Source organism: Mastigoproctus giganteus, chromosome 5 (genome assembly GCF_048544385.1).
Source record: "Mastigoproctus giganteus isolate SK-2022 chromosome 5, ASM4854438v1, whole genome shotgun sequence".
NCBI lineage: Eukaryota > Metazoa > Arthropoda > Arachnida > Uropygi > Thelyphonidae > Mastigoproctus > Mastigoproctus giganteus.
This window is the reverse complement of record NC_143579.1, coordinates 195,977,573-195,996,001: the sequence shown is the minus strand read 5'-3', so window position 1 is coordinate 195,996,001 and position 18,429 is coordinate 195,977,573. Positions and strand designations below refer to the sequence as shown.

The window sequence follows — 18,429 nt, the reverse complement described above, 5'->3', positions numbered from 1 at the left end:
TTTTTACCCCCCCAAACTTCGCAATTTTTTTTCTCTTTAAAATACTGTCTTATTTATTCTGAGTATAATTATATTTCATTAAGTTTGTACTTATAATTAAACAGTACTGAAATGCAAGACTCATGGCATAGTTACATATTATCCAACTAACTTATGTGTCCCTCATATATATGTATTTGCATGTCTGAGACAAAATTTAGCTTATACAGTAAACCCCAGCTATTCGCGGGGGTTACGTTCCTGAGAAATGCCGCGAATACTGAGTTATGGCTCCCATAGTAATAAAGGGGTTCCGTTCCAAAGTATGAAATATATAAGAAAAACTAGCCTAAATTTTGTCTATGTATGTATTATATGTACCTTCATAATATGACTATGTACATAGACAGTACATAGTGAAATGCAAGCATATGGCATCGAAATGAAAGTAAGAAACAATTTAATATTAAATGTAATATTTATTAGAAATTTCAAACAAATCTTTCAAACTAGTGCCTTTGCTAACTAAAAAACTTATCCCACCAGTGCTATGACCAGTTTTGCTAAAATGTTGATAAAGGAGTTTTGCCTTTTCACGAATGATGAGTGAACTTAACGGAATTTTATTTTAAGTTCGGTCTTCTATCCACAGATTAAAACCTTTTTCCATTTTTTCTAATTTAACATTACGAGCTACACAGCAAATTTTTGAAGCAATTAGCGCGTTTTCACGGACACTACGGCGGATTTTTTCTTTTGATTTCTTGATTGATTGTACCGTTGACTCATTGATTTTATAATGTTTTGCCACTGAGGAGACACTTTCACCATTAGAAATTTTGTCTAATAACTCAATTTTATTCGCTAATGTCTTCACCTTCTTTGATCTTTTCACATTTCCCTTGTTATTCGTAGCCATATTTTTGTACGGGTTAGAAAGAACTTGTCCACAATAAAGTCACTTTCTTCCATTAACACACTCGAAAAAGTCTGTTTTACACTGCAAAATGGTAGATTTATCACTTTTGCAAGCATATCAATTTATAAATTGATAAATTTATTCAATTTATAAGCATATAAATTAAAAGCAAACAACGAAACCTTCCATGACAAGCGCATAACACATACTGAACAAGGATTAGCGAAAAACATCCACGCTCGCGATTTTGTCACCCCTCTCTCCTCACACACTGAGCACTGTTTTGACTGGGAAAGATAATTTTAGATACGCCCCTGTTTTTTTATGGCGGAAAATGTTCATGGTGCTTTAAAATTCACATTTTTTTAGGTTTCATTTTATATTAAATCAGCGACCGTGAATAGCGACGGTTTACTGTATATATATATATATATATAATGTATTAATAACAAGTGGTTGTGGTGAATAGTGATGGCTCGAAAAGAATGATAATTAAATAATTTGGATGATTTATGGACAAGGGCCACTGCTAGTAATAGCAGAAATACTTTTTTTTTTTTTTTTTTATGTAAACCCCAAACACGAGAGGTATTAGAACCTATAGTACTTACTACCGTGCTTGGGTTGGAGGTTGAAAAGACGAAAGAAGATATTTGTTGTGGATTTGAAATTCTGTAGACTAATTTTCAGGAAATATGTATGAAGGAAGGTTGTTCCAGAAAACGGCAGTTGAACGAATAAACGAGGAAGATGAAAAGTTGGTCCTGTGAGTTTGAAGTTACCAGTAAATGGATGTTGGCTGGTGGTGGCACGTGTTCGGACTGTTTTGAAAGAGAGAGCGGGAATTATAGAAGCCAATTCAGAAGAACAGTGCCCATGGAAGTATCTGTAGAAGAGGCATACAGCAGAAACAGAACATCTATGAGACAGTGAGTGGAGAGACTCTGTTAGAGATGAATCATTAGAAGTCAGGGTAATCCCCAAAACAGATATATCATTTTGCCTAGAAATCGGAGTGTCACAAAAGATAAGCATAGGAGCAGAAGAATCCTTTTTGCGAGATATAAGACAAAACTGAGTTTTAGAAGGGTTGAAATCAACTAAGTTGTCTTTGCCCCACTGGAGAATTACCTGAGGATCGGCATTTAAGGAATTGGTAGCAGATTTTCGAGAAGTTGAAGCTGATTGAGCAGGGCAAGGTTTCTCAAAATGGAAAGTAGATTGCAATGTGCTATCATCAGCAAAACTATGGATAGGATTTCCAGTCAATGGAAGAAGGTCATTAATATACAAGAGGAAAAATAAAAAGGAGTCACAAGGAGACAAATCAGGCGATACGGTGGGTGCTGGAATGTGATTGATTTTGAAATTAAAAACTCTTTCACTACAATGGCGAATGTGCAGGAGCATTGTCATGATGCAAAATCCACGACAAAGCAATTTGGCACCTCCATAGACAGGTGGGCAGGAGCAGCAGTGCGTAGCACACGCTTCTTGATTAGACCGGGGTTCGAGCCTGTGACCACCAAATATAGAGGATGCAGAAAGGTCAGGGAATGACCTCCGCATATCCCCGGAGCAATATGGCCTTAGTTACTAATGCTGCTAAAAACCAAATAACAACAACAACAAAGCAATTTCAGGTTGACTCGCTTGCGAAGCCTTTCCAAAACTTGAAGATAAAATTGTGGATTGACAGTTTCATTAGGCTTTCCAACATCTGAGAATATCACAACCGAATTTCTTTCTGTTCATGAGAGAGAGGTTTTTCGGTACCAGCTTTGCACACACTTTCCTCATCAACAAATTTTCAGTCAAAATTAATCCAACACTTTCCCGATTAATGTTTAGTTTTTCGGCAATCATTCTTGTGGTTAACCGCCAATCACCTCGAACAAGATCACGCACACAAACAATGTTTTTGTCATGTCAAGTCGTGGAAGGACATCCTAAATGCTCAGCATCTTTGACAGATTCACATCCTTCTTGAAACTGTTTTGCCCAATTGAAAACGCATGGTTTTGACATGGTATCATTTCCATAAACTCCTGTCAACTTTTCATAAATATCCGTTGACGATTCGCCACTTTTCACCAAAAATTTTATCACAATTCTTTGCTGTAAATTGCGTTCCATTTTTCACATAACACGGAACTGAAACACGTCTTTACACAAACCAAATTGTACAATAACTGAAACAACTGACTATGTTTACCCTTTGCATGCAGGTGGGGGGATTCAGGCTACACAGTGGGGGGGATGTAATGGTTTACAGTTTGGCCACTTTTGACGGAAACAATTATTCTCGAAACTTTATTGTCACACCTCATAGACAAGTGAATTAGAGTGTGAATGGAGAAATGCTGACTACCTAAGATGTAACAATGGAAAAATTAAATAGGTACCTGTAAAATAAAAGTAAAATAAAATAAAAATAATATATATAGTACTTAATGCTATAGATGCAATGCTGTTATCTTTGTCATCAAGGATCAGCAGCCAAAACCAGAGGAAATACAGCAAGAAGCAAAGCCTCTGTTTCTGATGTGAAATATACGTAGCAAGATGTAAAAAAGTAGACTGACGTGTATTTCATAGCTGATCCAACAGAGACCAAAATGGAAAGGAATAAAAACCAGATCAAATATAAAATAAAAATAAAAGTAAAAATTAAGATAAGATTAAATAAAATAAAATTAAAATAGCAAGCCACACAAGAGGAATTTAAACCAAAGTAATGTAAAATGAAGAGAAAAGAATATAGACGACAAAGGCGGACAACTTACTGTGGTGCCAAGCAGGAGCCGGTGAAATGGGCCGAGGGAGTAAACGTCAGCCTGGCTGTATCAGTGAACCAAAGAAGTTAGCAAATTAGTTCTCATCATATTTATAACATGTTAATGTAACCCCAAGTGTGGGAGGGGAGAAGGTGTAAATAGGTAAAAGTTAATGTTACCAATGTGATAGGGAGGTCGGCAATTAAACAAATGAAGCATATCAACCCAGTATAGGGGTGAAATATAAAACTGACAAAGTAGCGTAAAAGGACTCTAAACTTTGTTGAAGATGGAAAAAAGCGAGAGAGCAGGAAAAAATAGCGTCTTGAATATCTTTCGGTCAACCTAATCGCTCACGAGAAATAAAAAACATAGGGTGTAAGTAAAGGTAAAAAGTAATTGAAAGAAGGGGAATGCAGTGGTGCTTGGACAGTCTGGAGTTGCGAAACAAGTACCAATAGTAGGAACTGGACATAATATACGTCAGCCTAGTTTTTTACGTCTTGCTACGTATATTTCATATCAGAAACAGAAGCCTTGCTTCTTGCTGTATTTCCTTTGGTTTTGGCTGCTGACCCTTGATGACAAAGTTAAAATCATTGGATCTATAGCATTAAGTACTATATGTATTATTTTTATTTTATTTTACAGGTACCTATTTAATTTTTCCATTGTTACTACATCTGAGGTGGTCAGCATTTCTCCATTCATGCTCTAATCTACTTATCTATATACAGTGCTTTTTTTGGGCTGGTACACAACAGTACGGCATACCGGCACCTTTATTAACAGTGTGTGACATTTGCACATAGTACATTTAGAAATTTGAAAGTAAATTCAGTATTTTTTTTTTTTTTTTCACATGTTTTATTTAAAAATAAAATCCATTCTTCGGTTTTTATTTGTTGAAAATAGATTAGTAACTTTTTCATTCAAGTTTGGTGCGCTGTTCAAATCTACACTGCTCACTCCACAGTTCCTCTGACTCGTTTTATCACCTCTAAAAATGCATATTGGCAACCTGCCAACTAGGCATTGACTCAACCACTGGGGCCAAAATGTGGAACTGTGTAGCGCACAGTTCCACCTACAGTTAAACTTCAGTGTTGAAAACGATTTCGTGCTTTTATTCGTTTATCATCCTCTATTTCCAATGATTATTGGAAATAGAGGATGAGTATATTATTTATGGGACCTGTTAATAAAAATATTAATTTCATTGCATTGTTCTTTGCAAAATTTCATATAACTCCATTGACTGTATATTTAGATTTAAAAAACTGGGGTGCTGCAGTTCCACAGTGCCTATCAACGAGCCGCCCCTGGCCAGATGATAGACTTCAAAATGGAATCCAGAATTGTCACAAATTAAGTAGTCCCATTGTGTGAGAGTTTAACTCTGATAACAAGTCACGTGGTTTAATTAATGTTCATATTTCACATTCATTCATTGAAGAAAATTCTAGTTATATATGTAATAAATGATAATATTTACCTACTTTTATTCAATAAAAAGACTAGAAACCTGAAATACTGGAACTTTTTTCCCAACTGCTTATGTGTTAATGAATGAAATTAATTAAAAAGAAGTGTGGATATTACAAATTGGTTAAAATTAAAATTTCATAGAAAGTGCACCTTACTCAATTCTCGTCATATGGGTTTCACTATATAAAATTACTCTTGACCAAGAGTCCAAACAGGGAATTTTCAAATCATCTTTAGTTGGTTCATAATGGTAAGGAAGAAAGGAGAATTTTTATGCGTTTCGAGTTCCCGTGGTACAATTTGATCATGCACATTGAAAATTTTGCATTATTCAGATACCACACTGGCAAAAATGTTGTGGTGAGTTTGGCATTAAGAACTAAAAACTCTTTTGTATGAACCATTTTATTGCAGGTGCTTCAAAGGTGGTTAATTTGTAACTGGAAGGAAATTTAGTTAGTGGTATTGCGAAATCAATTTTGTTTGATGTCAGTGGACTGGGTGCGTTGGCTGAGTTCAATTGTATGGTATTGTGTATGCAGGCTGGCATGGTGATAAGAGGCTCTTTTTAGATATGTTTGAGATGTAACATACATTACATTCTTGTTGACAATGAATTAAATATACTATGTTACTCATATCTGAAATATTATACTTGAAAGTGTTTTTATAATTGTTAAAATATGTACTGATTTCATTGTAAGATGAAAATACTAAAGTGAAGTCAGTGACAGAAAATATGTTTATGAGTTGTCTAGCTAATTGACTATGATATGGGAGGATTATTTTTTGGTTTGTTACAGACTGCTTTTTAATTGCTAGATGATTTTTTTAATCTCTTGTTTTGGATATGGTATTTTGATGAGACTGGATATTTCCTTTTTAAGAAAGCATTAGTTAAGTATTGCAATTCTGTTTGTAAGTAATTCTCATAATGACAGTATTTTATTGCATTGTAGATTTGTGTAAATAAAACTTTTTTTTTAACATTGTATGGGTGATGTGAATAAAAATGCAAATTTACCTCTCTGTGTGTGTGTGTGTGTGTGTGTGTGTGTGTGTGTGTGTGTGTGTGTGTGTGTGTGTGTGTGTGTGTGTGTGTGTGTGTGTGTACAAGTTTTTGATTGGTTATTATCTTTTTAAGCTCAAGAAGTTTATGCTATTTCCTTGTTCAAGTGTATATTTTAAACTCGACAAACATTGTTAAATTTTGAAAAGAGAATACTGTGGTTTGTTTATTGGAAACTGTGAGGATATTGTCTGTATAATGAATAAATGGTTTAAATGTGTGTGTAGTAAGGGGATTTTGGATGCAGCCTTCTGTGGAAGCTAAATAAATTATTGAAAGTGGGGCTAAGGTACCCAGACCCTTTGGAAACCTGTATATCTGTTTGTAAAGACCTGTATAGCTGAACCACAAGTAAAAACATACTTGTAACAAAATATATAAAAACAGAGTGATGCATGCCACAAACACAATTATAAATAAGATGATAGTTACAATGCCTAATATTTCTTTATAACAACTAAATAGTCTGAACGACCTACAACAACAAACAGACGTTATTATACAGAAAGCTAATAAAGGCAATACTATAGCAATTCTAGATAAATCAGAATATAACAAGAAAATTAAACAAATATTACAAGACCAAGACATGACACTATATTATATCATAAATTATTAAATAAAAAGCAAAATAGACAAGTTCCTTATAACTTTACATAGCAAAAAAGAAATTAATCTACACACCTTACAATCCATAGGTATTAGGAACAATATTATACCACATATTTTCAGTACTATCAGACTACATAAACTGAGCAAACCACTTCAACCTATCGTCTTGTACAGATGTTCCAAATTTGCTAATCTTTCCTCTTACATCATAAAAATTATATCACCTCTCACAAAATTTTCAAAGTTTAAAGTACAGAATACAGCCCATGTCCATTCTTTAATTAGTAATATCAAAATATCAGACATCCTAGCATCATTCGACTTTGTAACATTATACATCAATTAGTAGATGTAGATGTACATCAGCTAAATTAAAAGTGTGCCTTACATGCAATATTAATTTAAAACAATGTACCACACTCTCCATAGACAATGTTATTACACTTACATCTTTTCTTATTCAGGCCAGGCATTTTAGGTTTAACTCAGATATATGCAAATGAATGTATGGCTTCCAAATGTGTCTGGGTATCTTATCCCCACTTTAAGAAATCTATTTAGTTTCCATAGAAGGCCACAGCCTAAATCCATTTACCATTTATAGTTTATCCAGTTAAACCATTTATTCATTACATGGACAGTATCCTCATAGTTTCCAACAAACAAACCATGAATATTCTCTTTTCAAAAAATAACAATCTTCATCAGAGGTTAAACAAGGGAATAGCATAAATTTCTTGAACTTTAAAGATTTTTAAAGAGATAATAGTCAATAAAAAACTTGTATTTACAGGAAACACACACACACACACACACACACACACACACACACACACACACACACACACACACACACACACACACACACACACACAGTGGGAAATTTTTGCATTTTTATTCACATCACCCATACAATGTTAAAAAATCTGTTTTATTTACACAAATTTATAATGCAATAAAATACTGTCATTATGAGCATGACTTACAAAAAGAATTGCAATACTTAACTAATGCTTTCTTAAAAAGGAAATATCCACATAGTCTCATAAAATTCGATACGATATATCCAAAACAAGAAAGAGATTAGAAAACCACCTAGCAGTTAAAAAACAGTTTGTTACAAACACAAAAATAATCCTCACATATCATAGTCAATTAGCTAGACAACTCAAAAATGTATTTTCTGTCAATGACCTCAGTTTAGTATTTTCACCTTATAATAAAATCAGTACATATTTTAACAATTATAAAAACACTCTCAGGTATAATATTTCTGACACCAGTAACATAATACAGTCGATTCCGATTGATTATTTGGGACACATCGGGACTAGTACATTTTGGCCCGATTAAGTGGCTGCCCCAATTATCCAAAGTTTCACGTAAAAAAAAGTTAATACAATGGACCCCCGCTTTACAATTGGTTCACTGTACAATCAAATCACATTACGGTGGAGTCGCCATAGTAAAGTTCCGTTCACTATACGATGTGTAGTAAGTGCCGGTCGTTGTGATCACGTTTGTGAATTGAATTTTAATTATATTAAACAGCAATTCTAATTAGTAAAAATAGGAGGAATATTATCAACAGCTATAAAAGTAAAGATATATTAAGCACAAATTTACCCTTTATTACCTTACCAATTAAAAAATTAAATGATACATGAAAATCAGAAGAATATACGTTATAATTGGAATAATTAATACATACTATAATATGTACATACTAACTAATTGACATTTCTGTTCACTGACATTTGTGGGTAGGGGTTAAAATTTAAAACAGCAAAAAGATAAGCAATCAATAACAAAGAACATGGCACACACAAATTTCAAGTAAGATGAGTCTTCATTTCCTTGGTTGGATTACTATTTCAAAACTTCTGATGTCAATGTTTGCTCAGACCGTGTCAGTGAAATTATTCTTGCAGGAATGGAATCCTTTATCCCACACTCCACTTTAAAATCTCGTCCTTTATCTAAACCTTGGTTTTCCAATAAATGTGCTAAGGCTGTTCAAGAGAAGAATGTTGCATATCGTAATTGCCTCTTTTCTAATTCTCCAGTTTCATTTTCTGCCTACACCAAACCTCGCAACAATTGTAAAGCAGTTATTAATCAGTCCAAAACTAGAGTTTGAACAGGCTAAGAGTAGAAAACTTGCTTCTTGCCCTAACGGTAGCCGAGCATTCTGGTCTCTTGCCAAAGCTATTGGCCGCAGCTTTTGCCCATCTCTGCTCCCACCTCTGTCCAAACCAGATGGTTCTGTTGTCACTTCAGCCAAGGAAAAAGCCGACTTGCTGGCATCCCATTTTTCTTCCAACTCATGTATTAATGATCTTGGTAAAACACCTCCCACCATTCCCAACACGCTCCATTCAATGCCTCCTGTGGTCTTCCGTCAAAAGGATGTCAGAAGGATTTTGACAAATCTTGATGCTAAGAAACCTCCAGGTCCTGGTGGTATTTCTCCACTTGTTCTCAAAACCTGTACTCCTGAACTTACTCCTATTCTTTGCCGCCTTTTTTCACTTTCTTATTCCAAAGGTGTTTTTCCTTCTGCTTGGAAATTTGCTCATATCCAGCAAGTTCCTAAAAAGGGTGACAAATCCCTCCCATCCAATTATCATCCCATTGCAATTACTTCTACTCTTTCTAAAGTAATGGAGAAATCAATTAACCGCCAACTCTTAAACTACCTAGAAACCTTTCGTCTGATCAACGATCGGCAGTATGGATTCCATCAGTGTTGATCCACTGGTGATATTCTGGCTTATGTTACCCATTTATGGACTAATTCAATGGAAAGGTTCAGTGAAACACAAGTAGTTGCTCTTGACATCTCAAAGGCTTTCGATCATGTTTGGCATAAAGGTCTTCTAAACAAGCTTCCATCTTAAGGTTTGCCAACTGTTTTTAGTAATTGGTTATCCAGTTTTCTCTCTGATCGCTTACTGAGGGTGATGGTAGATGGCTCTCTGTCTTTTAACTTCTTCACTAATGCCGGTGTCCCCCAAGGTTCAGTTTTTTCCCCACTCTTTTCCTCTTGTATATTAATGACCTTCTTCCATTGACTGGAAATCCTATCCATAGTTTTGCCGATGAAAGCACATTGCATTCCACTTTCCATTTTGAGAAACCTTGTCCTGCTCAATCAGCTTCAACTTCTCGAAAATCTGCTACCAATTCCTTAAATGCCAATCTTCAGGTAATTCTCCAGTGGGGCAAAGACAACTTAGTTGATTTCAACCCTTCTAAAACTCAGTCTTGTCTTATATCTCGCAAAAAGGATTCTTCTGCTCCTATGCTTATCTTTAGTGGCACTCCAGTTTCTAGGCAAAATGATATATCTCTTTTGGGGATTACTCTGACTTCTAATCTCTCTTGGCACAAGCACATTACAAATATTGCTTCCTCTGTATCTAAAAAACTTGGTTTTTCTCTTTTGCTCTCTGCGTTACTTTTGAGAAACCTTGTATAAATTTATTCACTCTGTATAAATCGCAAATCCGCCCTGCCATGGAATATTGTTCCCACATCTGGGGTGGTGCCCCCAAAACCTCTCTGTCTTCTTGATTCCATTCAGAAGAGGGCAGTTAGGTTAATTAATGATTCATCTCTAACAGAGTCTCTCCACTCGCTGTCTCATTGACGTACTGTTTCTGCTGCATGCCTCTTCTACAGATACTTCCATGGGCACTGTTCTTCTGAATTGGCTTCTAAAATTCCCGCTCTCTCTTTCAAAACAGTCCGAACACATGCCGCCACCAGCCAGCATCCATTTATTGTCCAACTTCAAACTCACAGAACCAACTTTTCATCTTCCTTGTTTATTCATTCAACCGTTTTCTGGAACAACCTTCCTTCATATGTATTTCCTGAAAATTAATCTACGGAAGTTCAAGTCCAATGTCAACAAATATCTTTTTTCATCTTCTCAACCTCCAACCCAAGCACGGTACTAAGTACTATAGATTCTAATACCTCTCGTGTTTGGGGTTTACATTAAAAAAAAAAAAAAAGTGAGAATGGAGTAACAAGTTACGAAGCTTTAAAAATAGCAATGAAGAGAAGATTCTGAAAATTAATTTTTTTATATGATTGAAGATTCCATGGAAGTGTAAACACATTTCACCATTATAACCCACAGAATTCCAACTGTCGGCATTATTGCAAATTCAGTAAGATCGAGTTTACTATCCGTTTATGATAGATTGCACTAACAGAAAAGCCCAATAAACAGGTGACTGCTAATTGTTTTTATTGATTTATGGTCGTGACCTCCAGAAATTCGATTCTATCTCGTGGTTCGGTTGGAGACAATCGTAGGGTAATCTCGAGTGCTGCAGTCTCCTGCTTCAATTAAACAGCATGTTGTCCCAATTAAACGAAGTAAACCCTGGCTACCTTCTCGATTGGGTTCTGTTTTTTTAAGATTTGCCCCAAATAAATGACTGCCCCAATTAACCAGTGGCCCAAATAATTGGACTCCACTGTATATTTAATTCATTGTCAACAAGAATGTAATGCATGTTATATTGGTGGCACCACAGTTAAATATGGTACCTCAGACATATCAAATACTAGAGCCTATTATCACCAAGCCAGCTTACATGAACAATACCATGCAATTGAGCTTAGCCAAAACATCCAGTCCAATGACATCAACTGAAAATTGATTCAGCAATAATGCTAACCAAATTTTCTTCCCATTAGAAATTTTCAAAACATACACAGGTTTTAGTTCTTAATGCCAAACTACCAATATCCAATGCACATGATTGAATTGTACCATGGGAACTAGAAACATGTATAAAAACTCTGCTTCCTTGCCATTATGAACCAACTGATTGATGATGATTTGAAATTTCTCGGTTCTGACTGTTTGTTCAACAGTGATTTTATATAGTGAAACCCATATGATGAGCATTGAGTAAGGTGTGCTTTCTTCTATGCAATTTAATTTTAACTAGTTTTTAATATCCACACTTCTTTTTAAGTAAGTTCTGGTATTTTAGGTTTCCAATCTTTTTATTGTCATTTCAACCTCGGAACTAAAGGTTATCCATAACATAAATAATATTGCTTTTATTTATTAAGAATGCTGTAGTAACCTTTTGTGTACTTAACAATATTTTTATGTATTAATGATTAGTTTAAAATAACCATAAGTGCCTCTTCTGTAGTATTTGAATCCATTTTGAATTCTTATTTTGCCTATTTACTTGCTTTTTATGATCTTATAGTGCTTAAACATTTGATATTCTATTCCCCTCTTTTTTTTTAGATACCAGAACAGTATCGCCTAATGAGCCAGCAGCCACAGAGGAAAAGACACAAGCACAAAAAGCATAAGCACAAAGCTGGGGATACACCATCTCAAGATTCTCAACAAGGTATTGTGTACTGGAAACACAGATTTAATATAGATTTGTCTTTTAATATATTTTAATTGTTTTTAAAATATGAAGTTTAAATTTTTTGTTCTTGTAAATATCATTCATTAATCATTTTGGCCTTGCATGTGTTAATTCTATATATTTTTGCAGAGCTTTAAAACCAGCAAAAATGTCTTGGAATGCTGAAATTTCAGTAATTAATCTAATTGGATATTCACTAAATTTAAGGCTGAGGCCTCATGCTATGAAAGAGAGAGAGAGAGAGAGAGAGAGAGCTGTAAAATATAAATGTACAGGTAGTGCAAAGCTTCAGTCTATATGTAGCACTTGCCACTATGTACATTTTCATATTGTGGAGGCAACTTGTGATGCCTTCATCTGTATTAAAAGTTTTGCAGATGTCAGTTTCTAAAAGTTGAAAGGTATGTACTTTGAAGTTTTTTCTGATTTTATTCTTTGTTTTCTTGCCAAATTCATCTTACTATTAATGTATAATAACATACTATATATCCTATATTATAGATATACAAACTACAATATAGAATATGGTGTAAATCTGCAATGCTGTATTTCACAGTATTTACTTTGTGTTGTGTTTTTTCTCTTTTACTAAATGTCAGTGGCTTCTCTTTTTTCCAAGTCTAGCAATCTGTGAGAATTGCAGGTATCCACTTGTTCTAATAACTTTTCTTTATGTCCAAAATACTAATAAATGCTAACCATGCTTGTCTTAACAGCTCCCAAGTTTTTGAGGAAGGAATCCAAATGCAAATCCAAGAGATGCATTTTTAAGACATCTTCGAATACATGTATACGTGCTCATAATTATTCTACATGCACAAATCCTACTGCAATATGTAGTAGAATAATAATTTCAAATATCTGTGGGCTGTTAACATTCTGTTTGCCACTTCTTCATAGTTTTGTGCTGTGTCAGTTCCAAGAAAATTATGCTCGGTGTCTTTGAAGGCTCCCCATGCAACGTGGTCAAACTGTATGTCGTTCCTTAGCTCTCTTCTTTGAGGTTCTACAAATATGCCCTCTTTAATTTTGAAATTGTTGATACAAGGAAATTTTGATTTAATGTACTGTAAACCACATCCATTACTGTCTGTTCCTTTCACAAAGTTTTTCATGAGACATAGTTTTATATGTAAGAGTGGTAACAACACTATTTTTGAGTTTGCAAGTTTTTACATTTTTTTTTATTTATTTATTTTTTTTTCTCACCCTCTCTATGAGTACATCTTGGCTGGTGCTTAAGTATATAATGGCAATTCCTGTCACAACTATTTCATTCATAAAGAAAGCATCAAAATTTCATGTAGCCTGGCTGCACACCTATAGTCATGTGTATGATTTTCAGATCAATAGAAATACTTCACTGGTAGTTTTTGTATTTTATACACTTCAAAAGGCATTCCAATGTTCCATATGTTCCTTTAACTAGAGCTTCATTAGCAACAGAGACAGATAGTAATAAATTTCCATCCTGAAGTAAGACTGTCTTTAGACTCAGTTTAGATGCAATAGTAAGTCTGCACTCCTCTGTGTTGTGTTAATAACCAAGGTCTTCATACGACTATTAACATCATTGCAGCAAGCGAAGTTGTTGTCATCATTAGTACTGAAAAATTCTGCTAACTAATTTTTTTAGTTACTGTAAACTGTTATATTTGTGCCCTGTTGCGGAAGATTCCAACCTTGTGGACAGCATCTTAGGAGCTGTGACAAATGTTCGACGTCCAAGTCTCTAATGAACTTTGCCTGTGTAATTAAGCATGTTTTTTTTTTTTTTAAGATTTTTCTATGATGTAATTCAATGTTCTTTTCTTCATTTTCTTGTCAGTCTCAGGACCAGAGGAATAATCCCACTAAGATTTGCTATGTGACTTACACAGCAAATATGAGGAGCCCATGAAACTCCTATGTTACACCGGAAATACAATTTGTATGGGTTTTTTTTTTTTTTTTTTTTCCCCTTTAATACTAAAGCAATCATGTTTCTTTTTCGTTTTTTATTCACAAATTTACTGCAGATATAACAGAAATTATCTGGCTTGCTCACACATGCACAAGGTGCCATGCTAACTGGCTTTATTGATAAATAAATTAGGTGAAATCAGAATTAAATAGTTCATGTGATCCATTTCATTTAACCTTTTGTACTATTCTGCTATCTATAACATAGGAAACCACCTTTGGTTTCACTTTTGCAAATACATTGCATCAAATAACTCAGAAACTGTACATGACATAAAAAATAAAAAAACTAAGAAAACGGCTAAGGTAAAGAAAGCCTGCATGAGAAGTACAGTCAGTCTTCATATAGCACGATAGTTGTGTTCCTAGAAACCCTCGTGCAATGCAAAATCGTGCAATATGAACAACAGGCCCTATGAGAAAAATAGGGTTAGGTGCCGGCCACCCAAGATTGAACACACATTTGTAACCAAAACATTACCAAACACAATAAATAATCGTAATAAAATACTTACGTATTTTATTTAACTTGTTTTTTGTTTGATTTTCTATCCAAACAGATGACAGCTGTTCCATCTCTTCCAATTCTTTGTGTCTTAATCTAATGGATTTTAATTACATTTTGAGTTGTTCCTGCTATGAAAGTTGTTTTTATTTTCTCTGTATTCTTTGTATTCTCAGCGTTGCCTCATTTAGGTCTGTAGCACGTGCAATATCACATAGTCTTTCATTTCGGTCAAAGCGCTTCACAATTTCATATTTTTTCTTTATCGACAGAGGCGGGCTGGCCATAAGCCTTACCGGGGAAACCCTGGTGGGCCGGAGGCCGGTGTGATTTTGGCCATAAACCATAGTATGAGCCACTAAAAATTTTCTCGGGTAAGAATTTTTGACCCAGTCTGCCTATGTTTATCAATACTGCTTTTCTTTTTCTCTCTGAATCTGCAGTGTCTTCACCAGGATGCTTCCTTTTCACACCTTTTAAGTATTTTACTCATTTTTGGGGAATAAAGCGCAATTACAAAACGAGGAGGCATGCTTGATACACATAAACAAAGCTGCGCGCGTGTAGCAACTGAATAAACAACACCGTAAAGGCAGAGATACACTATTAACACTTCACATTTTACTAAAGCACATTTCTAGGGGTTACTACCATAAAAAAATAAAAACAATTTCCAGTTGCGTTTCTGCTAGTGGAATCTGTTATAAACTGGTAGTAAACTTTATCTAATTGCATTTGCGATTATACCGATAGCTGGAATTGTGTGGGTTTTTACGTTATGGTGAAATGTGTTTCCCCTTCACTGATATAAGAAACATAAATACATTTTCAGAATCTTCTCTTCATTCCTATCGTGTTGCGTTCGGTTGGGGTGATTCTGCGTTCGACTGCCATTTCTTGTAAACACAAAGGCGAATCATGCATAAGCGAATTCGGTTCGTGTTATATAAGATATTGTTCCCCTATTTATAAATCGTGTATGATCGAATTCGTGTAATGTAAACACGTGTTATATGAGGACTGACTGTACGCAAAAAAAAGTTCGATGAAATTTGCCGGTAAAAGTACTTTGCCATAAAGGCATTTGTATTGTTGTTCGCTCGGTAAACATACAGTGGGTGTTATTGGTCTGCAGTAGAAATTGAATCCCACGGGAGATTGAAACCCTCCCAAAGATGGGGGGGGGGGTAACCTGACCTTTTTTCTTTAGAATCACTAATTGAATCACAAACAGATATTGGAAGTTCTGGCATCGTAAAAAATGTTCATAATGTAGTTTCACCAGTAAACTTTTTCAAAGTCTGCCGTGCTTCTCGTGTGGGCTTCCTTTGCCTTTTTTTTCTTTTTTTCCTTAATAAACCATTTATCCACCAGTCATTCTAAAGAAAAAAAGGTCAGGTTACCCCTTCCACTTTGGGAGGGTTTCAATCTCCCATGGGATTCAATTTCTACTCCTGACAGATAACACCCACCATCTGTTTACCGAGCAAGCAACAATACAAATGCCATTACGGCAAAGTACTTTTACTGGTAAATTTTATCGAACTTTTGCGTGCTTCTCGTGCAGGCTTTCTGCACGAGAAGAAAAATAAATAAATAAATAACAGTACATGATATATTACAATTTTGGATTCAGCATTCAAATCTCCATAAGAATCACCTATTTTCATTTGTGTGGGAAAACCTTGCCGAATAGCATAATGAGCCAACTATCAAAGATTCAAGCACTTTTCCTTAGAATAATAAATAATTCAATCAAAATCAGAGAGTTTGCTGTTTGGTTTTTTTGTTTTTAAATACGAATGATATCACATTTCAGTGGAAGTATGAGTTCTGTCAACTTTATTTAAATTAGTATTATTTATGAAACAGAATTAATTGGTGGGATAGTTCAATTAAGTTATCCATCTGTATATTAGGCATTTTTTCAAACAAAGAATAAAAACATGTTGCTACATTGAAATTCTACATTTCTGCATTGGGATGTGTCAGTGTAGTAAACTGCACAAGCAAACTTAGTCTTAACTGCATCTACAGTAATGTCAGGCATGTTGTTGTGAATAAAATGAGTTACTTTAATGAGTTACATTATACATTGTGTTCTGTATTAGGATATAATGCTGACTAAGGCTTGCATAAAACCGAGAAATTTCAAAACCGAATTTAACCGAAGTTTACTCTTAAAACCGGTTTTAAAACCGATTTTCTCAGACTTAGGGAATATAATTAAAAGCTTATAACACAGGTATTTATTTTATCTTGGGTAGATTGTACAAATCGTAATCAAATCTTTTAAACAAAATCTATCACCTCTTATAGTAAAAAAAATAAAAAAATTAAAATGCTCCAAAAACCAGTAACCAGCTTCAGATTATATAAAATTACAAATTGTATTCAAATCCTTTGAATAAAAACTATCTTCTCGTATAGTAAACAAAAAAATAATAAGCCCTATAATAATAAATAAATAAAAATAATGTGGAAAAAAAACATCTTGGGAAAATTACTTTACTATTTATTGCTCAGCTTTTTTCTGAAAATGATCCTTTAAAAAAACACAGTATATTAAGCATTTTTCCTGGACTTGACCTTATTTTTGTGTTAAAGAGACCAGTGATCGAAAACACTCTCTCAGATTGGACACTTGTTGGTTTAATGGTCAGCAGTGCTCTATAACCTTTCTCCAGCTTTTCACTTCTACTGCTAGTTGCCACCAAAATTTTAAATTCTTTGCTGATTTCCAATTCACTCGGATATTTTGAAGGCTCTTCAGTTAATCTCTTTATTACACTATCATACTCTCGCATGAGTGTATCTCCAACATCGGAACTAAACGAGTCTTTGTTTTCTTCTAAAAGAACAGTTCGTTTATTTTTAGTTTCTTCATTCAACGCTAAGATTCCTTCGGAATGTTTTGCAAATAATCTCTGATAAATCTCTTCAGCATGCTTTTTCAAAACTTGCTTACTTGGAAAATCAAAAGTTCTTGAACCTGAATCTTCTTTCCTAAACTTTTTGGGGTTGTGTAGACAGCTCAGCAAAGCCACAGTTTGGCAATTTCATCTTGCATTGTAATGCTGCAAAAGGCTTTGGTGAAACTTTAAACAAATGGGTTTTCTGCTGTATCAAGCTTAGCAAGCATAAATTCTATTGAAGACTCTGCTTTAAGTAAGTCTGTATCTTCTGAGGTTATAGCCTTCAGAATCATTTCAACTGGTCACAAAGTTTCACATAGCAATTCAAGTGTTTTCCAGTCATCGTCAGACACAGCTTCAGTTGACAGTACTGCACATAGAGCATTTGGAATGCAATTTTTCAATTTCAAAAATCTCTCAATCATATAGAATGTGCTATCCCATCTAGTCTTGCCATCTAATATAAGTTTATATTCTTTCCCATTAAATTTTGCTTTAACAAAATTTTGTAATGCCATTTTTGGTAGGCGATTTTCGAAAAAGCTTGCAAATTTTTCTGACTTTGTTAATAGTTTGTGCAATATTGGCCATTGGATTGAAGAAATAAATGAGCTCATCGGTAAAGTCAGTTTGATAAAGCATGCCTTGCTGTCTTCCTTCAACTTCTTCATCATCACTACTTTCTTCATTATTTTCATTTTCTTCATTGTCTTTGGGAGACTCAGAGACTGTGGCACCATAATTGATTGCTTTTTCATAAAGTACATCTATAACTGACAGATG

General features: G+C 34.5%; 1 protein-coding gene across 1 annotated transcript in view; it reads left to right on the top strand.

Annotated features, from left to right (window-relative positions):
- Positions 1 to 18,429, top strand: part of MED19 (mediator complex subunit 19) — a 93,676-nt gene that overhangs the window by 47,882 nt on the left and 27,365 nt on the right. The window contains exon 4 of the mRNA XM_090373621.1: positions 12,132 to 12,240. Coding sequence (XP_090229747.1) covers positions 12,132 to 12,240 — 109 coding nt within the window. The remainder of the gene's footprint in view (positions 1 to 12,131; positions 12,241 to 18,429) is intronic.